Source organism: Palaemon carinicauda, chromosome 39 (assembly GCF_036898095.1).
Source record: "Palaemon carinicauda isolate YSFRI2023 chromosome 39, ASM3689809v2, whole genome shotgun sequence".
Taxonomy (NCBI): Eukaryota; Metazoa; Arthropoda; class Malacostraca; order Decapoda; family Palaemonidae; genus Palaemon; species Palaemon carinicauda.
Window position 1 is genome coordinate 23,304,123 of NC_090763.1, and position 25,057 is coordinate 23,329,179.

At 42.1% G+C, this 25,057-nt stretch overlaps 1 protein-coding gene across 7 annotated transcripts in view; it reads left to right on the forward strand.

Annotated features, from left to right (window-relative positions):
* LOC137631078 (PHD finger protein 20-like protein 1) overlaps window positions 1-25,057 on the forward strand; it is a 216,878-nt gene that overhangs the window by 19,451 nt on the left and 172,370 nt on the right. For all 7 annotated transcript variants that reach the window (XM_068362686.1, XM_068362692.1, XM_068362690.1 and 4 more), the window contains exons 4-5: window positions 9,073-9,179; window positions 19,442-19,518. In XM_068362686.1, the coding sequence (XP_068218787.1) occupies window positions 9,073-9,179; window positions 19,442-19,518 (184 nt within the window). The remainder of the gene's footprint in view (window positions 1-9,072; window positions 9,180-19,441; window positions 19,519-25,057) is intronic.

The following is a 25,057-nucleotide window of genomic DNA, read 5'->3' on the forward strand; positions in this document are numbered from 1 at the left end:
CTGCTAATAGGACAGCATCATCAGCATACTCTAGGTTTGCTAATTTCCTATTATCAATCCAGTCAAATCCTTCTCCACTGTCTTGAACTGTTCTAAGCATTACAAAATCCATGAGGAGGATGAACAACGTAGGTGACAACACATTCCCTTGGAGTATACCTCTGTTCACTGGGAATTCATTTGATAGGCTTCCACTAACATTATCTTGGCACTTGCTATGCTTATGAACAGACTTAATCAAATTCATATTTTTCAATATTAAACTTACCCGATAATCATGTAGCTGTCAACTCCGTTGCCCGACAGAATTCTATGGAGGGATACGCCAGCTATCACAATACTAGAAGGGGGTGTATTTACCAGCGCCACCTGTGGCCAGGTACTCAAGTACTTCTTGTTGACACCTCCTCAATTATTCCTCTGTCGCGCTTCCGGCAAGACGTTCTGGGATACGCTTATGTTCTTGGAGTATTTTCACGACTTTGGTGAAGTATTTCTCTTTGATTTCGGCTGTCGCTTTACTGGAAAACTTCTATATTAGCTTAGTTAGCTTTTGGAATTAATTTGATTAATTTTGGTGACGAGAGAGTATGAACTCTCGTTCACCTTTCAATGGCCGACCCTTCCCTTAGACGGAAGTGTTGGTGTCTAAGAGAGTATAGACTCTCTTTCTTAATTTTGCTTAACAAAGTTATAGATTTATTTTATATCTCTCCGCCTCTTATAGGCCTCTTCGATTAACTTCCTTTTATTATAAACTCATTAAAATTAATTTTTATATTTGTTTATATTCGACCTTCCTAATAGTAGGCGGTCTTTTACCGAAGTTAATAAACTTTGAGCCCGTCATTTCGGTTTTACCTGTTAACATATTATGCTATTTCCGCCACAGAGTTTGAAAGATTTTCTTTGACAGTCTCGTACTGTTTTCAAAGCTGAACTAACGTTTTGTTTTGTCTCTGCAGTTGTTGACGTTCAGAACGTTCAACTTGCACTCTATCGTTACGATAGAGAAAGAATGTTCACGGTTTCACGTTGCAGTAAGAGTAACCGTGTCTAGCGTTTTGTTCATTCTTTCTTAACTTAATGGTTTTGATCCTAATAAAGGAACTTTTCAGTTTTTTTCCTTTAACAATAATATGTTTTAACGATATATATGATTGGGCTCTTCTCTCAGGTTCTAAGTCAAGAGAGAGAGAGAGAGAGAGAGAGAGATAGAGACGGAGGGAGAAAGAGGATAAACGTTTCATTCAAGCCTGCCAGGCGTACGAGTAACGTCATTATCGATTTTTGCTCTTCTCCCTAGTCTCTTTAGGGGAAGAAACTAAACGTTTCTAGAGTGATCTAGTGTTTAGTCTCTTTCCAACCACTGATTTATCTTTCATTAGATTTTTCTGTTACATTGTAATTCTGTTTTCGCAATTATTAACTTTGAGAAAGGATAGAATTGCGTATTTCAGGTACAAACCACTTAAGTTTCGAGTTCAGTGAAATAAGTGCAAACAGAAATCAAAGTGATAAGTGATTAGTGCGTGAGGGTACTTTTGTGCGCGCCAGTCGTCCTCCCAGTCCGGGACCTCTTGCAAGCTCCCAAGCCCAGGGGAGAAGCAATGTCGAAGGGCATAAGGGTTCAGCAGGCCTTGATCGGCGCACAGAAGTATTCTCGGTGGTTGTGGGCGTGTCTTACCGAGACCGTCACTCCCACCCGCAGACGATTGAGCCCTTTTTTTGCTCGTCTGCAGAAGAGATTAGGGGAGAAAATAAACTGGTCTCAGGTCTCAAGACTTCTTAAACGTTAAGTCCAGACCTATGCCAGACGTACGAAGTTAAAGTTCACAACCCGAATGCAGTCGTTGGGTTAGCTCTGACTCTCCTAAGTCATCAGTTGATTACACTCCGACTAAGAGGAGTAAGGTTCTGCCACAACAGATCTCTGCTGTTAAGGCTTTACCTCAGCAGAACTTAGTGTCTGCCGACCCCAAGTTAACTCTACTGCAGTCCATACAGTCACAACTTTCGGTCTTGATGCGTGAGTGTCGGGCTGAGAGTGTTGCACCGCCTGCACTCCCTCCACCTGTTCTCGCTGCACCTGTGCTCGCCCAGCCTGCACCTGCTCCGCCTGTGCTCGCCCAGCCTGCACCTGCTCCGCCTGGTCGCAGCACCATCTGCCAGGCGTACGATGTTGTGAACTCTACTACAGTCCATGCAAGCACAGCTTTCGGACTTGATGAGTGAGTGTCGGGCTGAGAGTGTTGCTCCACCACCTACACTCCCTCCTCCTACACTCGCTCCGCCTGATCACAGTACCATCTGCCAGGCGTATGATGTTGTGGACTCTACTACAGTCCATGCAAGCACAGCTTTCGGACTTGATGCGTGAGTGTCGTGCTGAGAGTGTTGCACCTCCTGCACCTGTGGTGCACCTACCTCCTGCACCCGTTCAGCCTGTGCTGCACCCGCCTGCACCGGTGGTGCACCAACCTCCTGCACCCGTTCAGCCTGTGCTGCACCCGCCTGCACCGGTGGTGCACCAACCTCCTGCACCCGTTCAGCCTATGCTGCACCCGCCTGCACCAGTGGTGCACCAACCTCCTGCACCCGTTCAGCCTGTGCTGCACCCGCCTGCACTCGCTGCACCCAGTCGCAGCTCCATCTGCCAGGCGTACGAGGTTGAACCACTTTCGGAGTTTGCTGTTCACAGTGTTGTTCAGCCTCAGCCTTCTTTAAGGCAACCCTTGCTTTGGGATCAGGAGAGTTACACTCTTCCTCCTCCTCCCCTTGCTGCTCCTCCAGTGGTGCAACTCTCGGTTGGGGTACAACAACCTCTCCCCTCCGTGAGTCTGTCTGCTCAACCAGCGCTGCACCGAGTTCAACCCTCATCTAGGCAAGCTCATCTACACCATGCACTTGCGCCTCAGGAGCCTCAGCTTGCTAGAACTTTACCTTGTTCTGCGCAGCCTCAACCTTCTCATGCTCCACTCATCTCTCAGGAACAGGAACGGACTACTCCGCCTCCGTCCTCCGCTTAGCTGGTACAATCCTTGGGTGCAACTCTTGCTAGGAGTCAACCTCCTTCACCCTTGCACCTGCCTTCTGCTCCGTCTGTTGTTCAGCCTATGCAGTCTGAACCTCAGGTTTCCCTCAAGTTGAGGAAACCTCTGTTGTTGTTCCAGCTCGTTCTGACTCTGCTGTTCAGCATACCATGGTTTAAACCCCATGCAAGCATGCATTAAGCACTCTAGCACTGGTCATGGAATTTCTGAGAAATGTTAAACGCCATGCACACGCTCTGCTTTCCTTTCAGCAGGCTCTGCTTACAGCAGGCTCTACTTCCTACATGCTCAGCATTCAGCATGCTCTGCATTCAGCATGCTCTGCATACAACATGCTCTGCATACAGCATGCTCTGCATTCAGCATGCTCTGCATACAGCATACTCTGCATACATCATGCTCTGCATACCTCTCCGCATGCTTCTCAACACTTCTTGGGTTGTTGCCAACTCACTAGACTGTCAAGCAGTTTCATAACGTTGCCTTCTAGTCTGCTGCTTTGCACCAGTGAACCCTCACTCAGAGAACTTAGCTTTTCTAGGATAAGGTCCCTGTAGATGAGAAAGTTCTTTTCTCCCTCCTTCTGATATTCCCTTGAGGACTCTGTCATTTGGAGGGAGCCTTTAGCTGCATAACCTCTTATGGACTTTTATTTAAGCATAACATGCTTACAGGGAAGGTAATGGTTACACTTCAGCCGCTAATCCCGTCTGTTACCACACCTGCTCCCATAGACCTTGAGCTGTGTTGCATGACATGCAGTCCAAGCTTAGTCCTTGTTAGAGGATTTTTTGTTTACGGAGTCAATGTGTCACGGGGAAGACGTTCAACAACCAACAGAAGGGACTTGTTGTGACGCAGTGGGCAACCTCAGCAACCCGTTAAGGAGTTGTCTGTACGACCCAGACAGTCTAGACAGATTCGGGTTGTCACTGTACTTCCTCGCTTGCCCATGATTGACAGTTTACAGACTGTGCAGCAGTATCATGATCTTGTGTCCGGCTCCGTCAGACGACTGGCTTTTAAGAGCTCCCTCAAGTCGTCGCTGTCTGGAGATTTTCAAATGGACTATGGATCTGACCAAGGAACTGGGCCTCCTGGTCAATTTTGAGGAGTCTCAGCTCGTTCCATCCCAGACCATTGTCTCCTTGGGTATGGATCTTCAGAGTCGAGCTTTTCGGACTTGTCCGTCGGCCCCAAGGATCTTCCAAGCCCTAGAATGCATCCAGAGCATGCTGAGAAGGAACCGATGCTTAGTCAGGCAGTGGATGAGTCTAACAGGGACACTTTCATCGCTGGCCCTGTTCATCGAGTTAGGGAGACTCCACCTCCGCCCCCTTCAGTATCATCTAGCTGCTCACTGGATAAAGGACATGACGCTAGAGACGGGCTCAGTTCCTGTTTCCGAAGAGATGAGGTCTACTCTAACGTGGTGGAAGAACAGCATTCTTCTCAAGGAAGGTCTACCATTGGCTGTTCAGTCCTCCGACCACCGTCTCTTCTCGGACGCATCGGACACGGGCTGGGGTGCGACACTGGACGGACAGGAATGCTCGGGAACATGGAATCAGGAGCAAAGGACACTTCACATCTATTGCAAGGAGTTGTTGGCAGTTCATTTGGCCTTGATAAACTTCAAGTCCCTCCAGCTTAACAAGGTGGTGGAGGTGAACTCCGACTACACCACAGCCTTGGCTTACATCTCCAAGCAGGGAGGGACTCATTCGAGGAAGTTGTTCGAGATCGCAAGGGACCTCCTCATTTGGTCAAAAGATCGAAAGCTCACGCTGGTAACGAGGCTCATTCAGGGCGATATGAATGTCATGGCAGATCGCCTCAGCCGGAAGGGTCAGGTCTTCCCCACAGAGTGGACCCTTCACAAGAATGTTTGCAGCAGACTTTGGGCCCTGTGGGATCAGCCAACCATAGATCTATTCGCTACCTCGATGACCAAGAGGCTCCTCTTGTATTGTTCTCCGATTCCAGACCCAGCAGCAGTTCGCGTGGATGCCTTTCTGCTGGATTGGTCCCATCTCAACCTGTATGCATTCCCGCCGTTCAAGATTGTCAACAGGGTACTTCAGAAGTTCGCCTCTCACAAAGGGACACGGCTGACGTTGGTTGCTCCCCTCTGGCCCGCGAGAGAATGTTTCACTGAGGTACTGCAATGGCTGGTCGACGTTCCCAGGACTCTTCCTCCTAGAGTGGACCTTCTGCGTCAACCTCACGTAAAGAAGGTACTCCCAATCTCCGCTCTTCGTCTGACTGCCTTCAGACTATCGAAAGACTCTCAAGAGCTAGAGGCTTTTCGAAGGAGGCAGCCAGAGCGATTGCCAGAGCAAGGACGACATCCACTCTCAGAGTCTATCAGTCTTTATGGGAAGTCTTCCGTAGCTGGTGCAAGGCCAATGCAGTTTTCCTCAACCAGTACCAATGTAACCCAGATTGCTGACTTCCTGTTACATCTAAGGAACGTAAGCTCCCTATCAGCTCCTACGATCAAGGGTTACAGAAGTTTGTTGGCAGCGGTTTTCCGCCACAGAGGCTTGGATCTTTCCTCCAACAAAGATCTACAGGACCTCCTTAGGTCTTTTGAGACCTCAAAGGAACGTCGGTTGTCCACTCCAGGCTGGAATCTAGACGTGGTCCTAAGGTTCCTAATGTCATCAGGATTTGAACCGCTCCAATCAGCCTCTTTTAAGGACCTCACATTAAAAAACTCTTTTCCTCGTGTGCTTAGCAACAGGTAAAAGAGTAAGTGAGATCCACGCCTTCAGCAGGAACATAGGTTTCACATCTGAAACGGCTACATGTTCCTTACAGCTCGGTTTTTTGGCTAAAAACGAGCTTCCTTCCCGTCCTTGGCCTAAGTCGTTCGAGATCCCAAGCCTGTCCAACATGGTGGGGAACGAACTGGAGAGAGTACTTTGCCCAGTTAGAGCTCTTAAGTACTATCTAAAGGTCAAAACCATTACGAGGACAATCAGAAGCCTTATGGTGTGCTATCAAGAAGCTTTCTCTACCAATGTCTAAGAACTCAGTTTCTTACTACATCAGGCTTCTGATTAGAGAAGCAAATTCTCATCTGAAGGAAGAAGACCTTGCTTTGCTGAAGGTAAGGACACATGAAGTGAGAGCTGTGGCTACTTCAGTGGCCTTCAAACAGAACCGTTCTCTGCAGAGTGTTATGGATGCAACCTATTGGAGAAACAAGTCAGTGTTCGCATCATTCTATCTCAAAGTTGTCCAGTCTCTTTACGAGTACTGCTACACCCTGGGTCTATTCGTAGCAACGAATGCAGTAGTAGGCGAGGGCTCAGCCACTACATTCCCATAATCCCATAGCTTTTTAACCTTTCTCTTGAATACTTTTTATGGGTTGTACGGTCGGCTAAGAAGCCTTCCACATCCTTGTTGATTTGGCGGGTGGTCAATTCTTTCTTGAGAAGCGCCAAGGTTAAAGGTTGTGATGAGGTCCTTTAGTATGGGTTGCAGCCCTGTATACTTTAGCACCTTTGAGTTGATTCAGCCTCCCAAGAGGAACGCTGCGCTCAGTAAGGAAGACGATCTTATTAAAGGCAGAGTAACGGTTCAAGTCGACTTCCTTACCAGGTACTTATTATTTCATTGTTATTGTGGATAACTGATTATATGAAATATGGGATACTTAGCTATCCTTTAATCTTGTACACTGGTTTTCACCCACCCCCCTGGGTGTGAATCAGCTACATGATTATCGGGTAAGTTTAATATTGAAAAATGTTATTTTTATTAATAAAATAAATTTTTGAATATACTTACCCGATAATCATGATTTAATCGACCCTCCCTTCCTCCCCATAGAGAACCAGTGGACCGAGGAATAATTGAGGAGGTGTCAACAAGAAGTACTTGAGTACCTGGCCACAGGTGGCGCTGGTAAATACACCCCCTTCTAGTATTGTGATAGCTGGCGTATCCCTCCATAGAATTCTGTCGGGCAACGGAGTTGACAGCTACATGATTATCGGGTAAGTATATTCAAAAATTTATTTTATTAATAAAAATAACATATTCAAGAGGAATTCCATAATCATGCAGGACTCTCCACAAAAGTGGCCGGTGCTTACTATCAAAGGCTTTTTCATAGTCCATAAATGCCATCAAAAGTGGATTTTTATTCTATGTATAGTTGTACAACATGTCTCAAAAAGGGATTTTGACGAAGGAAAAATCTATTTCTGGGCAAGGGACCTGTGTCGCTCAGTGAAATGCTCCTCTAGCACCATTTCTAAGGCTTAGTTATTGCTGAATATACCAGAGAAAAAGAGATGAATGGAATGCCAGGAATAAACCTAGCTCGCTCACTCTTTGAGTGTCGGTATAGAAAACTGGGGCGTGATTGAACCACTACCATAGATCCCTCACCAATTAGACCTCTCCTTCATCAGCATACCCCCTCTCTACCCCTACATCTCCCCAACCCCCATCCTCATTCCTCCCAGCACCCGAAGCTTGGACTAACCAGGTGAGGGAAAAAAGGGAAAGGATGGGTTCACTTGGCGACACAGGTCCCTCGCCCAGAAATAGATTTTCCCTTCGTCAAAATCCCTTTTCTGGGCTCGACCTGTGTCACTCCGTGAAATCATAACAGAGAAATGGTACAAGCTTGGGAAAGGTTAAACACAAGATACTGAAACTAAAAACATATAATGCAAAAAGAGAGTTTAAAAAAAGGCCTTTTCAGTGGTTGGATTCTTTTTATATCAGAACTTTACAACCTGTGGATGGTAATCTGTTAGGTGTCCAACCTTGAATTATATTTGCAGACATCCTCATCGTCAGAAGGTAGTCTGTTTTAAAATACCCAGACTAATAAATTCCTTTGTATAAGGGCTATGTGTATTCTATTAGCCTCCCTTATCAAAAAATCTGATCCTCTCTCTATCCCTAAAACCCATAATGTGAGAAAAACTGCTTCCTCATTGGCAGTGTTTGCTGATATGCATTTTCAGGATGTGCAGAGTTTTAATGTTTGGCTTGGGAATAGGGTGTTTTTAAAAAACTATCTAAGCCACTTGGCTTATATGTGGCACCCATGAAGAGAAATCAGATAAAAGAGTGGGGCATCAACCAGGTCCCTAAACAGAAGCACCATGATAAATATCTAGCTTCTTCCCTGAGGTCTTTTTCCCTATGAGGCGAGCGTATGACTAATAATAGTAGTTTTTTCTCCTCCATGCATGCATGAATTAGATGTTAGCTTGGTTGTAGATGATTGTTGTTTATGGTACACAAGTCTACGTTATTATTCTAGTAGTAGTCCTTAGAGACCCCACCGCACATTAACCAAAAACAGGGGTTGCGTATGGAAGGTGAACATTTGAGTCTTACTCTGAGTCTGGAAGATGGGGCTGGGTGCAAAGTGCCCAGGTAGTATAGTCTCCAGTACAGTGTTATTATTGATTGTCAGTGATGACATGTCATAGGTTGTCAGACAATTTTCAGCATTGGAGGTGCTATGATGGATTCAATAGAGCATGAATCCATGGGTCTCCTTTATACACACTGATTTTGTGCTTTGCACATTGAAACATTGCCCCCTAGAGCATTGAAGACAATATTACCTGTATATTATGTCATATTGTATTCACTGTTCTAGCCTTTTATAGGAATGTCCTTGGAGATCACACATCACCTCCCATTAATAGGATTTGTCTTAGTGAAAACCCATTTTTATATACAGTACATGAAGAAATACTAGAACATTCATCTAAAGCCTCTCTAAAATCTTTAATTTGGAAAGAATCTCTCTAAAACTAATAGAACATTTGAATCATATTTATATTTGTTCATCTTGATAACAGATCTACTTACATTGAATGATTAAGTACAACAGGGATCCTAACAGTTCTTTGCTTTGCTGCTTTTCCACCATGCAAATAAATTGTATTTATCATTAACTCAAAATATCATTGTTTCATTACAATGCTTTTAATCTAGCCTGAAGTTACCATACAGCATTACTTTTACATTTCAGAAAAGAGAAAAAAGGAGGTTCCTTTCGTGTTGGTGACAAGGTTACAGCTCGATGGCCAGCTGATGGTAAAAAATACCAAGCAAGGGTAACTAAAGTACTTGGGGATGGTGAGTATAAAATGTTATGTTGTATTTTATAACATTAAAAACAGGGACATTATATATTATTGTATCATGAATTAGATATACTATAATAATTAATCAGTGCTACTGGAACAGCAGGCGATATGTAATTTAATTATACTCTGAGGAGGAGTAATACAGTAAGGCCCTAAACATTAACATTATAACCTACTAATCAGAAATAACATGCACATGTAGCACATACATCTAGCTAAGCAAAGAAAGGCCAAGTGGTCGTAATCTTCTTTTCCTTATTGAATTATTGTATAAGATTATGAAGTAACATTAGGTTTTCCCAGAGGCTTTGGGATTTCAGTCATGAATCAGTCAGTGTGGGTTTGAGTGACATGAGCTGGGAAAACAATTTACTTCCATAGTTCAATATTAATTTGTTACACTTCAATATCATGCTCTACCAGAAGACTTTGATACAGGTGATTCAACAGGAGGCATGTGATGAATCTTTCAAACTACATTAGTCTGTTTATTTATTGAAGCTACTAAAACCCTAAAAGGATTGATTTGGATATTTAGGATCAGCTTAAAAAGGCACCTTGAAATTGAATCTGGTATCAGAACTCAAATCTTTCCAGATGCATGCAGGTAGTAATACAAACTGATTTTAGAGTTTGATATAATTAAAATATTCTGAGTTATAAAATCTTGACCGTTGATATTGATGTTGCTGGTAAGGAGTCTGCTAATGCCACAGGATATTCCTATTTGCATCACTGTAATACAGTATACAATAATGCTTACCCATTAAGTGAAACATATAAGTAAATTAAATGTGTTTGATATAGAAAGTGTCATAATAAAAGTAAGATGAAGATTTAAGAATCTTCAGAGTAGGGAACCTTGGAATTGACGCTGACATCAATTCCAAGGTTCCCTACTCTGAAGACTCTTAAATCTTCAATGTTAAGAGCAGTATAGGCCTAACAGAAAGTTTCTCAGTAAATGTGGGACTACATCAGGGGTCTGCATTGAGCCCTTACCTATTTGATCTGGTCATGGATGTAGTAACACAAGGTATTAGAAATCAGTCTCCTTGGTGTATGCTTTTTGCATATGATATTAAACTGTGTAGCACTAGGCGAGAGGTAGTAGAAGAGAAACTGGAGGAATGGAGAAGAGAAATGGAAAATAGAGGATTGAAGATCAGCAGGAAAAAGACAGAGTATTTGAGATTGAAAAATGGCGAGAATGGGGAAGTTACTTTACAAGGAGAGAGATTGAAAAGAGTTGAAAATTTCAAGTATTTAGGATCAACAGTTGCAGAGGATGGTGATCTGGGGCCAGAAATAAACCACAGAATACAAGCAGGATGGAAGAATTGGAAAAAAGTGCGTGGAGTACTATGTGACAGGAAAATAAGGGTTAAGTTGAAAGGTAAAGTACACAGGACAGTTGTGAGACCGGCAATGATGTATGGAGCGGAGACGTGGGCAATAAAGAAGACAGAAGAGAAGAAACTGGATGTGGCAGAGATGAGAATGTTGAGATGGATGTGTGGGGTGACAAGAAGAGATAAGATACAGAATGAGGTAATTAGGGGTACCACAGGAGTTAGAAAAGTATCAGATAAGATCCAAGAATGTAGACTGAGGTGGTGTGGTCATGTCATGAGAAGAGATGAACAGTATATTGGGAGGAGAGTGATGGAAATGGAGGTACAGGGAACAAGAAGGAGAGGGAGAACAAAGCGAAGGTAGAGGGACTGTATCAAGGATGACCTTCGATCAAAAGGATTAACCGGTGATGAAGTGTTGGACAGAGGTAGGTGGAGAATGCTGGTCAGAAACATCGACCCCTCATAAAGGTGGGAAAAGATGCAGACAAAGAAGAAGGGAACCTTGCTAGGAATGGGGCTTATACCTGTTCCATTGCCATCACAGGATCCAAAACTTATTGCCTTTGATACCAATGTGTTGCATTCCTGAGACACACTCACAAACTCCTCATAACTTTTGAACTTGTATAGTATAGATGTATTTTATATCCAAAGTTGTGATCTGAGAGAAGAGAAATTGAAAAGTTTCTGAATCTTGTGATCTGATGGTTTTAAAGTAGTTTTTGAGTTAAAACTGTATGGAATAATATATCTTGCTTTATAATACATCTCTTAGAAGGTAAAAATCCCATAGAACCCTGAGGATACAGACTAGTCTTATAATGAGAGTTTAGTATTTCAACTCAGTGGTTTGGTTAAACTATGTGAAAATGAAAATGATTCTATAGGTATAGATGAACTGGCTTTGTAGGGCAGTATGGGAGTAATCTATCCTGTCATGGAGTGAGGTCAGTGGAAAGGCACATGGTGCTTATGCCTGCCTTTTTGTGGCAACTGTCTCAGCTTTACAGCTAGCTGCAAATGATTGATATATTTACTTCATACCTTGCTATGCATAAATTTTGTTAATATAAGATTTGCAGATATTTTATTTATGTTTAAGTAAAAAGGTTGACAGGAGTACACCAGTGGTACAGTACCGAAGAATCTTTTACACCTATATGATATTTTTAAAGAAGATGCAGACCTATAAACAGCTATGAAAGAGGGTGACAGTTCCTTTTAAGAAAGTCATCTAACTTTGGAATGATGCTGTCCACTAGATCAAATCACTGGACCTTCCTTACATTAAACATAGACCAATTTCAAATTTATTAGATAGTGGTTGAGGGCAGAAGATATTGAAATTTCTGGGCTTGACTGTGTCGCTCCGTGAAATGCTCCTTATAGCACCATTTCTAAGGCATAAATATTGCTAAATATACCAGAGAAAAAAGATGCATGAAATGCCAGGAATAAACCCAGCTCGCTCACTCTAATGAGTGTCGGTATAGTAACTGGGGCGTGTAAGAACCACGACCACAGGTCCCTCAGAAGCAAGAAACCACTTAAGTTGTAAGTGTAGCTTGAATAGTCAGTGACGAGCTGTTGAAGTCTAGAATCTCTAATCTTCTTAGCCTAGTCATGCTAAGTGCTGGAAATGTATGGACTATCAGGCTCTCCCAGCCAAGTACTGGGACATGTAACATTCAAGGTTCAAGCTGCTGTGACTGGACGAATGGTTGAAACTTTAGTGCTTGTGATCATGCTAGAAAGGCTGTTTGTTACAAGGAGAGTACATCACTATAGCTAAAAGGGTCTACTTGCACATAGTAATAGCAACCCTTGAGAGATAAGAACCAGATTCTTCATGCTAAGGCTGTCTGTAAATCCTCTCTTTCCCTAAAATGAACTGCAGGACCTTTTGCACCTTATGGGGTATTGCAATGGGAAGAAAAAAATTGCTACTAAGGTATCCAAGTTACTAGCCCTAATACCTGCGGAAAATTTCAAAGCTATAGCACCTAGCTAGTTTAGGAAATATTCTACTTGTGCTCTCCCAATGATTTTGGATGTACTAGTGGATTAAAGTTATTGCTTACAGCCTGGAAGGTACTGTAGGAGAGCATGGTTTATTGTACATCAGTAACATGTCACCAAGAAACTCATGGTATCTCTGCAAATCACATTTGAAGCAGACAAAGTTAACTGGTTAAACATCAAGCTCAGCATTACTTCTTTATTCTTCTTACCAGCAGCATTTGACAACCCCAAAAGCTGGCATGGTAGATTCTTTCAATCATAAGAAGTCCCAGGGCTGGAGGCATTTTGTCAAAGAGAGGCCTCAAGCAATATAAAAGCATCCTCAGAGAAAACTAAAGCTCAATCTAATTAAGAGAGTCTAGTCTCTTATCCAAGGAAGCGCTCTATCCTTAATTTCATAATCTTAGATGAAAAAAAAGATACTTTTACTTGTAGTGGGCTATTATTATTATTATTATTATTATTATTATTATTATTATTATTATCATCATTGTTATTTTATTATTATTATTGTTGTTGTTGTTGTTGTTGTTGTTGTTATTATTATTATTATTATTGTCGTCTCTACCTGGGTCAATGCTTGAGTGATTTGATTGTTCAATGATGACAATACATAGGGAATAGTCATAAAACTTTGGGGAGCTCAGTAGGCTGTCAAAGACTTTGTCAGACAAAAAGTAGGCACAGTAGTTGCCTATCAAAGACTCAAGCATCCATATGTACATGCACATACTGTAGCTACCTGTTGACTGTTAGTTTCTTCTGTTTATGATGCAGAAGACTGATCTATCTTGGATTTTTTCACCCCACATTACAGGTACACTAATGAATTTATGATGAAATAGTTGTACAGTATATGAAAAGTAGGATGTCACTGCAACTAAAAAACATAAACAAATCAACAACAAATTTGGTGGTACAAATGTTACTTTAACCCTTTTGCCATAATGACGTCCACTGAACATCAGACATGCCAGATATAACACATTTTGACCTACTGAATACGTCAATTACAAATATAAACCATGTGGAAGTTAAAATCACTCATATCCTATAAAAGAGTAAAGCACATGGTCATATATCACACCTAGGATATTTTGCTAAAAAAGCTCATTCCCTCCATGATATTATCCCTTTCTACTTCTTTCTTCAGCCAACAAACAAAGACTTTTGGGTTTTAACCTTTATTCTTGATTGTATAAGTGTTATTTTTGTGTGTTTTTATGTTACCATTTGTAATCACATCACATACTCTAACCAATGGTGACATTCCTTACGTGAGGCATTAATCTAACCCCCCTGATATCCCCCAGCCTAGAGACATAGGTATCCTTACATCTCACCCCACCAATAACTGAGACACTTGCAAATCTAGTCTTTATTCATAATCATATAAGGGTTATTTTGATGTATTTCTATGTTGGTATACTTGTTCAAATTGCACTTAAAGCATTCCCTAAAGTGAGACGTAGTTGTATCACTCTGACTCCCACCACGCTACCCAAGACACAAGCCATGCAAGTTGTTGAAAGCTATGTTTGGTTGAATTTTATCACAAACTTAAATCTAAAATCATGCCAAATTATCTCCATACTATGAATAATTACCTGAAAAGGTCTCAATCCAAATCTATCTTCCCCTTATTTTTTTCAAATTTTGTGAAATCCAACATCATTTACTTGCATTTCACAAATCTTGGGAAATTTCCTTAATATCGTGTCACTAATCACACTTGTAACTGTGACAGCTGTTTTTTCTTGTTTTTCTTCCTCTTGATTATTTTGAAGTTTTTATAGTTTATAAGATATGTAATTTAATTTTATTACTGTTTTTAAAATATTTCATTTTGATTATTTATTACTTCTCTTGTAGCCTATCCATCTCCTTACTTCCATTCCTCACTGGGCTGTTTTTCACTGTTGGAGCCCTTGGGCTTGTAGCATCTTACATTTCCAACTAGGGTTGTAGTTTGTCTTTTAATAATAATAATAGTAATAATAATAATAATACATACATATATACATACATACATATACCAAGGCACTTCCCCCAAATTTGGGGGGTAGCCGACATCAAACAAATTAAACAATAAAGGTGACCTCTCCTCTCTATGTTCCTCCCAGCCTGACAAGGGACTCAACCTAGTTCAGCTGGTACTGCTAGGGTGCCACAGCCCACCCTCCCCCGTTATCCACCACAGATGAAGCTTCATAACGCTGAATCCCCTACAGCTGCTACCTCCGCGGTCATCCAAGGCACCGGAGGAAGCAGCAGGGCCTACCGGAACTGCGTCACAATCGCTCGCCATTCATTCCTATTTCTAGCACGCTCTCTTGCCTCTCTCACATCTATCCTCCTATCACCTAGAGCTTCCTTCACTCCATCCATCCACCCAAACCTTGGCCTTCCTCTTGTACTTCTCCCATCAACTCTTGCATTCATCACCTTCTTTAGCAGACAGCCATTTTCCATTCTCCCAACATGGCCAAACCACCTCAACAAATTCATATCCACTCTAGCTGCAAACTCATTTCTTACACCCGTTCTCACCCTCACTATTTCGTTCCTAACCCTATCTACTTGAGATACACCAGCCATACTCCTTAGACACTTCATCTCAAACACATTCAATTTCTGTCTCTCCGTCACTTTCATTCCCCACAACTCCGATCCATACATCACAGTTGGTACAATCAGTTTCTCATACAGAACCCTCTATTTTTTACTACTCCCTTAACTTCCCCCCCAACACTTTGCATCCTTCATTCACTCTCTGACGTACATCTGCTTCCACTCCACCATTTGCTGCAACAACAGACCCCAAGTACTTAAACTGATCCACCTCCTCAAGTAACTCTCCATTCAACATGACATTCAACCTTGCACCACCTTCCTTTCTCGTACATCTCATAACCTTACTCTTACCCACATTAACTCTCAACTTCCTTCTCTCACACACCCTTCCAAATTCTGTCATTAATCGGCTAAGCTTCTCTTCCGCGTCTGCAACCAGTACAGTATCATCCGCAAACAACAACTGATTTACCTTCCATTCATGGTCATTCTCGTCTACCAGTTTCAATCCTCGTCCAAGCACTCAAGCATTCACCTCTCACTACTCCATCAACATACAAGTTAAATAACCACGGCGACATCACACATCCCTGTCTCAGCCCCACTCACCAGAAACCAATCGCTCACGTCATTTCCTATCCTAACCCATGTTTTACTACCTTTGTAGAAACTTTTCACTGCTTGCAACAACCTTCCACCAACTCCAAATAACCTCATCACATTCCACATTGCTTCCCTATCAACTCTATCATACGCTTTCTCCAGATCCATAATCGCAACATACACCTCCTTACCTTTTGCTAAATATTTCTCGCATATCTGCCTAACTGTAAAAATCTGATTCATACAACCCCTACCTCTTCTAAAGCCACCCTGTACTTCTAAGATTGCATTCTCTGTTTTATCCTTAATCCTATTAATCAGTACTCTACCATACACTTTTCCAACTACACTCAACAAACTAATACCCCTTGAATTACAACACTTATGCACATCTCCATTACCCTTATGTAGTGGTACAATACACGCACAAACCCAATCTACTGGTACCATTGACAACACAAAACACACATTAAACAATCTCACCAATCATTCAAGTACAGCCAAAGCCCCTTCCTTCAACATCTCAGCTCTCACACCATCCATACCAGATGCTTTTCCTACTCTCATTTCATGTAGTGCTCTCCTCACTTCCTCTCTTGTAATCTCTATCTCATTCTCATCTCCCATCACCGGCACCTCAACACCTTCAACAGCAATTATATCTGTCTCCCTATTATCCTCAACATTCAGTAAACTTTCAAAATATTCTGCCCACCTTTTCCTTACCTCCTCTCCTTTTAACAGCCTTCCATTTCCATCTTTCACTGTCTCTTCAATTCTTGAACTAGCCTTCCTTACTCTCTTCACTTCTTTCCAAAACTTCTTATTCTCTTCATATGAATGACCCAATCCCTGACCCCACCTCAGGTCAGCTGCCATCTTCGCCTCACTTACCTTGCGCTTTACTTCCACATTTTTCTCTCTATATCTTTCATACTTCTTTACACTATTACTCTGCAGCCATTCTTCAAAAGCCCTCTTTTTCTCTTCCACTTTTACCTTCACTCCTTCATTCCACCATTCACTGCCCTTCCTCAAGCTGCCTCCAACAACCTTCTTGCCACACACATCACTTGCAATCCCAACAAAATTTTCTTTTACTAACTTCCACTCCTCTAAATTACCAGTTTCTCTTACTTTCACTTCGTCATATGCCATTTTCAACCTTTCTTGATATTTACTTTTTACCCCCCCCCCCCCCAGTTTTATTAGTTCTTCAACCCTCACTAGCTCCCTTTTACATCCACCTACTCTATTCCCCCACTCTTTTGCTACAACTAATTTTCCTTCCACCAGAAAATGTTCAAACAAACGTTAGCCATACCCCTAAACACGTGCACGTCTTTCAATCTTCCAAACATTCTTTTAGTTATCAACGCATAATCCATTACCGCCCTTTCTACCACTCTTCCGTTTGCCACTCTTACCCATGTATACTTGTTTTTATCTTTCTTTTTGAAAAAGCTACAACTTATCACTATCTCTTGTTCAACACACATATCTACCAGTCTGTCACCACTCTCATTTTCACCTGGTACGCCATACTTCCCAATGACACCTTCTACCTCTTCCGTGCCCACTCTAGCATTTAAGTCACCCATGACAACTACATAATTCCTTCTACCCAGTCCTTCTACACACCTAGTTAATTAATTCCAGAACTCATTCCGCTCTTCTTCACTTTTCTCACAACCTGGCCCATACGCACTGACAAAAGCCCAACATTCCCTACCCAACCTAACCCTTAATCACATTAATCTAGACGATATCTCCTTCCATTCCACTACTTTATCTGTCATCCATTCACTCAGCAATAAAGCCACACCTTCTCTTGCTCTTCCCCTTTCAATCCCAGACACTCTACCAGACATTTCACCAAACATCACTTCACCTTTCCCTTTTATCTGTCTCACACAAAGCCAAAATATCCATCCTTCTATTCCTAAACATACTTCCAATCTCACATCTTTTACTCTCTATCGTACTAATAATAATAATTCTTTATTTCGTCAACTATCATTTTTACAAAGTAATATAATTTTTATGTCTTAGAAATATTATTATTATTATTATTATTATTATTATTATTATTATTATTATTGCTAAGCTACAACCCTAGTTGGAAAAGCAGGATGCTATAAGTCCAAGGGCTCCAACAGGGAAAATAGCCCAGTGAGGAAAGGAAATAAGGAAAAACTCCAAAAAGTTTAAGAACAATAATAACATTAAAAAATATCTTTCATATATAAACTATAAAAATTTAAAATAACAAGAGGATAAAAACTTCAAAATAAAGAGGAAGAGAAAACAGATAGAATAGTGTCCCTGAGTGTACCCTCAAGCAAGAGATCTCTAACCAAAGACAGTGGAAGACCATGGCACAGAGGCTATGGCACTAACCAAGACTAGAGAAGAATGGTTTGATTTTGGAGTGTCCTTCTCCTAGAAGAGCTCCTTACCATAGCTGAAGAATCTCTTGTAACCTTACCAAGAGGAAAGTAGCCACTGAATAATTACAGTGCAGTAGTTAACCTCTTGAGAGAAAAAGAATTATTTGGTAATTTCAGTGTTGTCAAGTTTATGAGGAAAGAGGAGAATGTGTAAAGAATAGGCCAGACTATTCTGTGTATGTGTCAGCAAAGAAGAAATGTGCACCAACCAGAGAGTACTAACTGGCCAGTCAAAGGGCCCAATACCTCTCTAGCGATGGTATCTCAATGGGTGGCTGGTGTCTTGGCCAACCTACTACCTATAATACATTTTATAGTAGTATTGTCCATTGTTTTCACGGGTAAAAGTTAGCCTACTGTAGCTATTTCCATTTATCGACATCTATGCAGCATTTGTCATATAAAAGTAAACTGCGTATTTCATACCAAAAACTAGAATTATCCAGTTCATAGTGTCACATAAGGTGAGTCAACAGAATGGTGAATAAACTTATTTGTCCAATGAACTAATTTTATATTACGTCTCTCTCTCTCTCTCTCTCTCTCTCTCTCTCTCTCTCTCTCTCTCTCTCTCTCTCTCTCTCTCAGACTAGGCCAATATAAAAGTTAAAACAAGTTCTTACATCTTTTGAAGGTGAAAATAAAAGCACTCTCTCTCCCTTTCCTTCTCTTAGGGAAGAAATATGTTTGTTTTGTCATTAGGAGATAAGTTTTTTCATCATATGTATACTTAATAATTATGCATTATAACAGACTTCTTGTGTCAAAGGAGACAAATAGATATTTTCTTTACGTTTCTGTACTGTATAATGTAAGGTCCGTTATTGATGACTAGTTTTATATCTTTCAACAGCTATCTATTGTGGAATTATTATAGTCACATAATCACTTCACAATTAATGTAGTTTTTTACATATAGAATTACAGCCTTTTACTATTATTTAGAGTGAAATAATAAAAAAAAGTTTTGAAAATTATTTTACAATTACATTACAAAAATAAAAATAATTTTTTAGTTGTTTATAGTAAATTATAGTAGAAAATAAAGCAAAATTTTGAAAATATATTTTGAAATTAGCAGCAAAAGAAATAAACATGAAAATGTAGGTTATCATAGAGTAAGTGTGTATGTATATCTAATGGTGAGAAATCTTGTATGCAGCTACCCAAAGGGGATCTGCTGTCTGATAGGGAAGGAGTTAATATGAAGGTATTTTAACTCATTGCTTATTATTGTATTTCAGATCAGTATGAAGTCTTATTTTTTGATGGTGTTACCAAAATTGTACGGGCTGCTAGCCTCTCAAAATTGGAGTCAAAGGTATTGTTTATGGCATTTCTTGTTTAAAAATTTAACTGATTACCTCACAAATTGATCCATCAATATCAAAGAATATTTACTCTATAGTATTAGTTGTTTTCAAGCTGAAGACTTGAACTCATTTGTTTTTTATCAGATTGGTTGTACTAAAAACTGCTTATCAGTATTAGCATTTCCTGCCTCTTGGAAAAAGGATTTGATATTTACAGATAATGATCTTGATTTTAGCATACCAAGATGTTTGTAGATGATAATGATAAACTACTTGATGCAAATAATAGGTTGATTAATATTTATATTGACTACTTTACTGTTTAAGATAATGTATTCATATGATGCATATGATTTGTGTGCTTCCTTACGCTAGTATAGTTAGTTGTGTTTGCCATCAAATTAAATTTTTGTTTTTATGCGTATTCAAACCTATCATGCTTTAAAATAGGAATGTCTTCAGCGGAGCTGAAATGGCCATGGATTTTGTTAACATTATAGTTAACAACTGACAGTGGTGCGCATGGTGTCTAAGACTCTTCACATATGTGTTTGGCAGAAATTTAGTACAGACATAGTGTTACAACCTATCTAAAGGTTATAATCTTTTCCTTTTACTTTTGGGCTGATGTTTGCATTGACTGTGGCTGAAAAAGGAAGTAGGGTGTACTTGGCGGGGTGTTATATGTCGATTAAATTTTATGCATATTACCCTGTATGTTATAAAACCTTTGAAAAAGGTTTATTGCAGCTTGGCTGATAATAATATAAGTACAGTAGGGTCCCGAATTATACGTGTTCGAATTATACGATTCCCCTTTTATGCGATCGCTATTTTTCAAAAATACATTTTCTGTATCTGCGAAGCTGTTCAAAGTCTGCTAGTCAAGGACTACAAAACGTATCAAATATATTGTCTTTTTAAGTCTATTGGTAGCCCTAAATACGGTGATTTATAATAAATGTTACAAAACAATATTAACATTACATCTTATTAACATAATTTCATAATAAAAAGCCTATTTCTGGGCTCGAACCTGTGCCGCCCAGTGAATAAGCTCCATTTAGCACTTATTCTTAGGTAATTTACTGCTAAATATACCAGAGAAAAAATGTAAAGGAGTGCTAGGTTAACTAGCTAGCTCACCTATTGGTGTCGGTATAAAATTGGGCGTATAATCCAGAGGTCCCGCACTATTTAGATTCATCCACGACAGAAACCCCAATAGAGGAGAGCCGTTCAACCTCACTCGGTACTACTAACAATGCATCCGCTCAGAACCCAACTCCTTTTAGCACGTCTTGTGTGTAACCCGCTTTTTTGTTGTGCTCTCGTTTTTTCGCTATTTTCTTTGGATTATGGCTTCTTCGTCGGTTTCCCTGGAGACACCGTCTAAGTTAAGTACCAAGCTGTGTTTTGCTGTGTTTTGAGCAACCTGGATCGTCTAATATTTGATTTATAGGAGTGTATTCTCTTCGTTCATACCGATCTTGCTTGATTCCATTTACAGTTGGTACTCCTGTTTTGAGAGCTTTTAGTTTCACTCGCGGTGTTACTATATGTATTATTTTTATTATTAAATTTTATTTGTTATTATGGATATTCATTTTTTAGCGTTTAGAACCCTCGTGGTTCAAATTTTGGGCCGATATCATTTACGTATCGTTATGGCTGCCGACCTTCGTGCTAGGCGGCAATGTTATTTTTTAAGCCATCAGGTGTGTCTTTTGTGATTTAATTATTATGTTGCATGCCTTGCCCAAAAATTTTTATGTGTTTATTTTATATTATCAACGCTATTACTATTATAATGAATATTGTGCTATTACTCCGTTTGATCTGTCTGGTTGGGGATCGTCAGTTGGTAGCCCTGCTGCTCCGTATCACGTGATCCTCCCCCATGCTCCCCCTCTCGCTAGGTGGGTGGCTAGGCTTCTCTCCCCCACTCCCCTAGGGGACCGTTGCCTTCCCTTCTTGTAGAGGGGGTAGTTCAGTGTTTATGGACTTTGTCCTCCGGGTGTCCCGGCGGGTTCGGCTCTGTCTAGTCTGGTTGGCCACCGGTCAACAGAGTTGGATCCCGGTGCACCCTATTTTATATTCACTTATCACACTGGTTTATGTTATATGAAACCCTCTGGGTTCCGTTGGCGGTTCTTATCTACAGTTCCGCCCCCCTATTTAATTTATAACAGTTCCTATGATGATTTTATGACAGATCACTACCCCGGAGTTCCTATACGAATTGGTTTTGGATACTTTTATTTCCCGGCCCGGGGCTTAGCCTCGCCCCGGGAAATCAGACACCCTGTGTCTTAAATTTTTGTTGTTGCATCCTTTTTTATACTCCCGGCTCGACCGGAATGGATGGCTATACTTTAGTCTTAAGCTAGACTTTTGTTTAGGCCGGGTCCTACGGACCCACCCCTACTTAAGAATATTACAGTTAAGCCCTAATCTTGTGTTAGGCTTATGTTAGGCCCGGGTCCTCCGGACCCGCCCCTACTTAAGAGAATTACAGTTTCTCATATACTATTTACTTTAGTCTTAAGTTAGACTTATGTTTAGGCCCGGGTCCTTCGGACCCGCCCCTACTTAAGAATATTACAGTTAAGCTCTAATCTTGTGTTAGACCTTTGTTAGGCCCGGGTCCTTCGGACCCGCCCCTACTTAAGAATATTACAGTTAAGCTCTAGTCTTGTATTAGATCTATGTTAGGCCCGGTTCCTCCGGACCCGCCCCTACTTAAGAATATTACAGTTAAGCTCTAATCTTGTGTTAGACCTTTGTTAGGCCCGGGTCCTTCGGACCCGCCCCTACTTAAGAATATTACAGTTAAGCTCTAGTCTTGTATTAGATCTATGTTAGGCCCGAGTCCTCCGGACCCGCCCCTACTTAAGAATATTACAGTTAAGCTCTAATCTTGTGTTAGACCTTTGTTAGGCCCGGGTCCTCCGGACCCGCCCCTACTTAAGGGAATTACAGTTTCTCATATACTATTCTTTTTATAGATGGTGCATTGTCTGACGCCGGCCTGTGCAGCTGTTATGCACCAGCCTTGTGGCCACTCCGTCTGCCGATCTCATGCCCCTTGTGGGGTTCAACTGGAAGACGTTGTGGTATGGCACCCGGATAACTGTGTGATTTGCTTCGACCTCATCACTACCCTTGGATCTGACTCGGTGAGTCCCGTTGGCTATGTTGCCTTCTTATTTTACTATTAGTAAGATCTCTATGGTCTTGAAGGACCATTGGGAGTCTTCCCTTTTATAATTCCCACTATTATTTCAGGCATCCCCGGAGCAAAAGTCTGCGGCTCGGGCCACACTGAAGGTGTGGGTTGGTGGTTTTGCCCGGAATGTGAAGTCTAAGCGGCCGTACGTCCTATCTGAGGACTACTGCTCCATGGTTTACCCCAACGCTAAGTCTTCAGCCGCTGTGGCTAGGCATGTGGCAGCTCCCATCATTGCCCACATTGATGCCACCATAACGGGTCTCATCGACCCAGAGCAAGATCCATCGGACGCCCCCGGAGGTCTGGAGGATAATGTTGCCTCCATGAACCTGGACGTCGAACCAATGTTACTAGACGAGCCGGATACAGGTAGGGTGGTAAGTGAGGCAAGTGTTTCCGGCGCTGAGATTCCTATCCTCAGCCCCGCTCTTTCTTCTTCTTCTGATCGCTCTTCTTTTCATGGATGTTCTGGGGACCGTGATTCGTCTCAACGATCATACCCGGTCCCCCCTAAGGATAAGTCTACATCAAGAACCTTACCCAAAGCTCGCAAGCCCCACAAGACTTCCCATAGTTCTAAACAAGGTACAGACCTGTCATCAAAAGCCTCTGGTTCCTCCTCTAAGTCTCACGACCCGGGAGTTCATTCCGCCCCTCCTGCTGCTAGCCCGGGCCTTTCCGAATCAGCCATGCTTCGCATCGTGTCGGAGATGCAAGCAAAGTTGGTTTCGGAGATGCATTCTAAGATGGACACGATGTTCTCTAACATCGGTCAGAGACTTGGGGCTTTAGAGCAAGGAGCTCCGGAGAGAGTCCAAAGCTCTCTCATCCCGGATGCCTCTAAGCTCCCGCCGTTTGCCAAGAACAACCCTTGGCGTATGGCTCTTCATTCCCCGTTCTCAGACGGAATGTTGACTTTGGAGGGCCTTGGCACTCGTCCTCTAGAGGACTTTGAATTCTTTCCTCCTGGTCTGGCATTTCCATTTCATGGTTATGCCAGGCTTACCGAGGAAGCTTTAGTTCGGTTAGACAAGGTCCCCAAAGAGACGGTCATCTTCCCTAAAGAGCAAGCCCAATCTGTTTGGGCCAGATTTTTGAACGACATCGGCTGCACTAACACCATGCTGACGCCTTATAAAAGCTCTTTTACGATGTTCTTAATGGACAAGAACACCTTGACTCCATGCGTCAATAAGGTGGCAGAGCTTGCCTTCCAATATGCTCTGGAGGAGAAGCCCTTGCCTCCCATCCGAGAGGTGGATCCAATCTCCCTCCTTCTTCCTTCAGGCATTGAGTGTTGGGACAACGTCCATACCACCTTTACCTCTGGCAAGCTAGCAGCAGACTGTGCCTCAGTTTTGTTTAGTGAGAGGCTTCCCCGTCTCCCGGAATCCCTCATTAAACAGGAATATGATTCCCGCCTACGTGTGGGCCGTACTCTAAACTTGGCCACATCCACGGAGTCGATAGCCTTGACTTACGATACGGAGAGTATTTTTAAGTCTCAACAAGGCTACATTACAGTCTTTATATTATGACCTGTATGACTTCGCTACTGCTAAACGCAGATGTCGCAAGCATGTCCTAGCTGAGGCGACGATTAGGCATGAACCTAATAAGCTCATCCGGTCCTCCTGTTGGGGTTCAAATCTCTTCCCCGAGGATCTCGTAGAGGAAGTCTTGGCGGAGGCCACTAGAGTTAATCAGAGCCTTAAAGCCCGTTGGGGTTTGACCCCGAAACGCAAATATGACCCCGCAAATTATCAAGCCCGGGGTAGGAAGAAGCTTCGTCCATATACCTCCACCCAGTTCAGGCAACAGCAGAGTGGTTCGTCCAACTTCCGGCGGCCTTTTCCCCCATCTCCTGTTGTCCCTGCACGGCCTTCCACCTCTCAGGCTCCTTCGGATGACTATGTCACCGTTCTGCTCCCTAAGAGCCAGCTTTCTGGTGCCTCCTCCACTTCTCCTGCCTTTAACCAGTCTTACGAGGCTCGTAGCTCTTCCCAGAGTTATGGTAGAGGTAGAGGCTACCACCGTGGTTCTAACCAGAACAAAGGCAGGGGAAGAGCCTTTCGTAGAGGAAAGAATTTCCGAGGCGGACGTGGAGGCAACTCCTCAAACCAATACTGAGGTGCAGCAGGTAGGGGGGAGGCTCTATGCCTTCCGCGACAAATGGAGGTTCAGTCCCTGGGCGTTCAGTATCATCTCCAAGGGACTGGGGTGGAGTTGGATTCAAGGACCTCCTCCTCCGAACAAATTTCGTCAACATTCCACTCCGGACCTGGTCGAATTTGTCCAGGATCTTTTACAAAAGA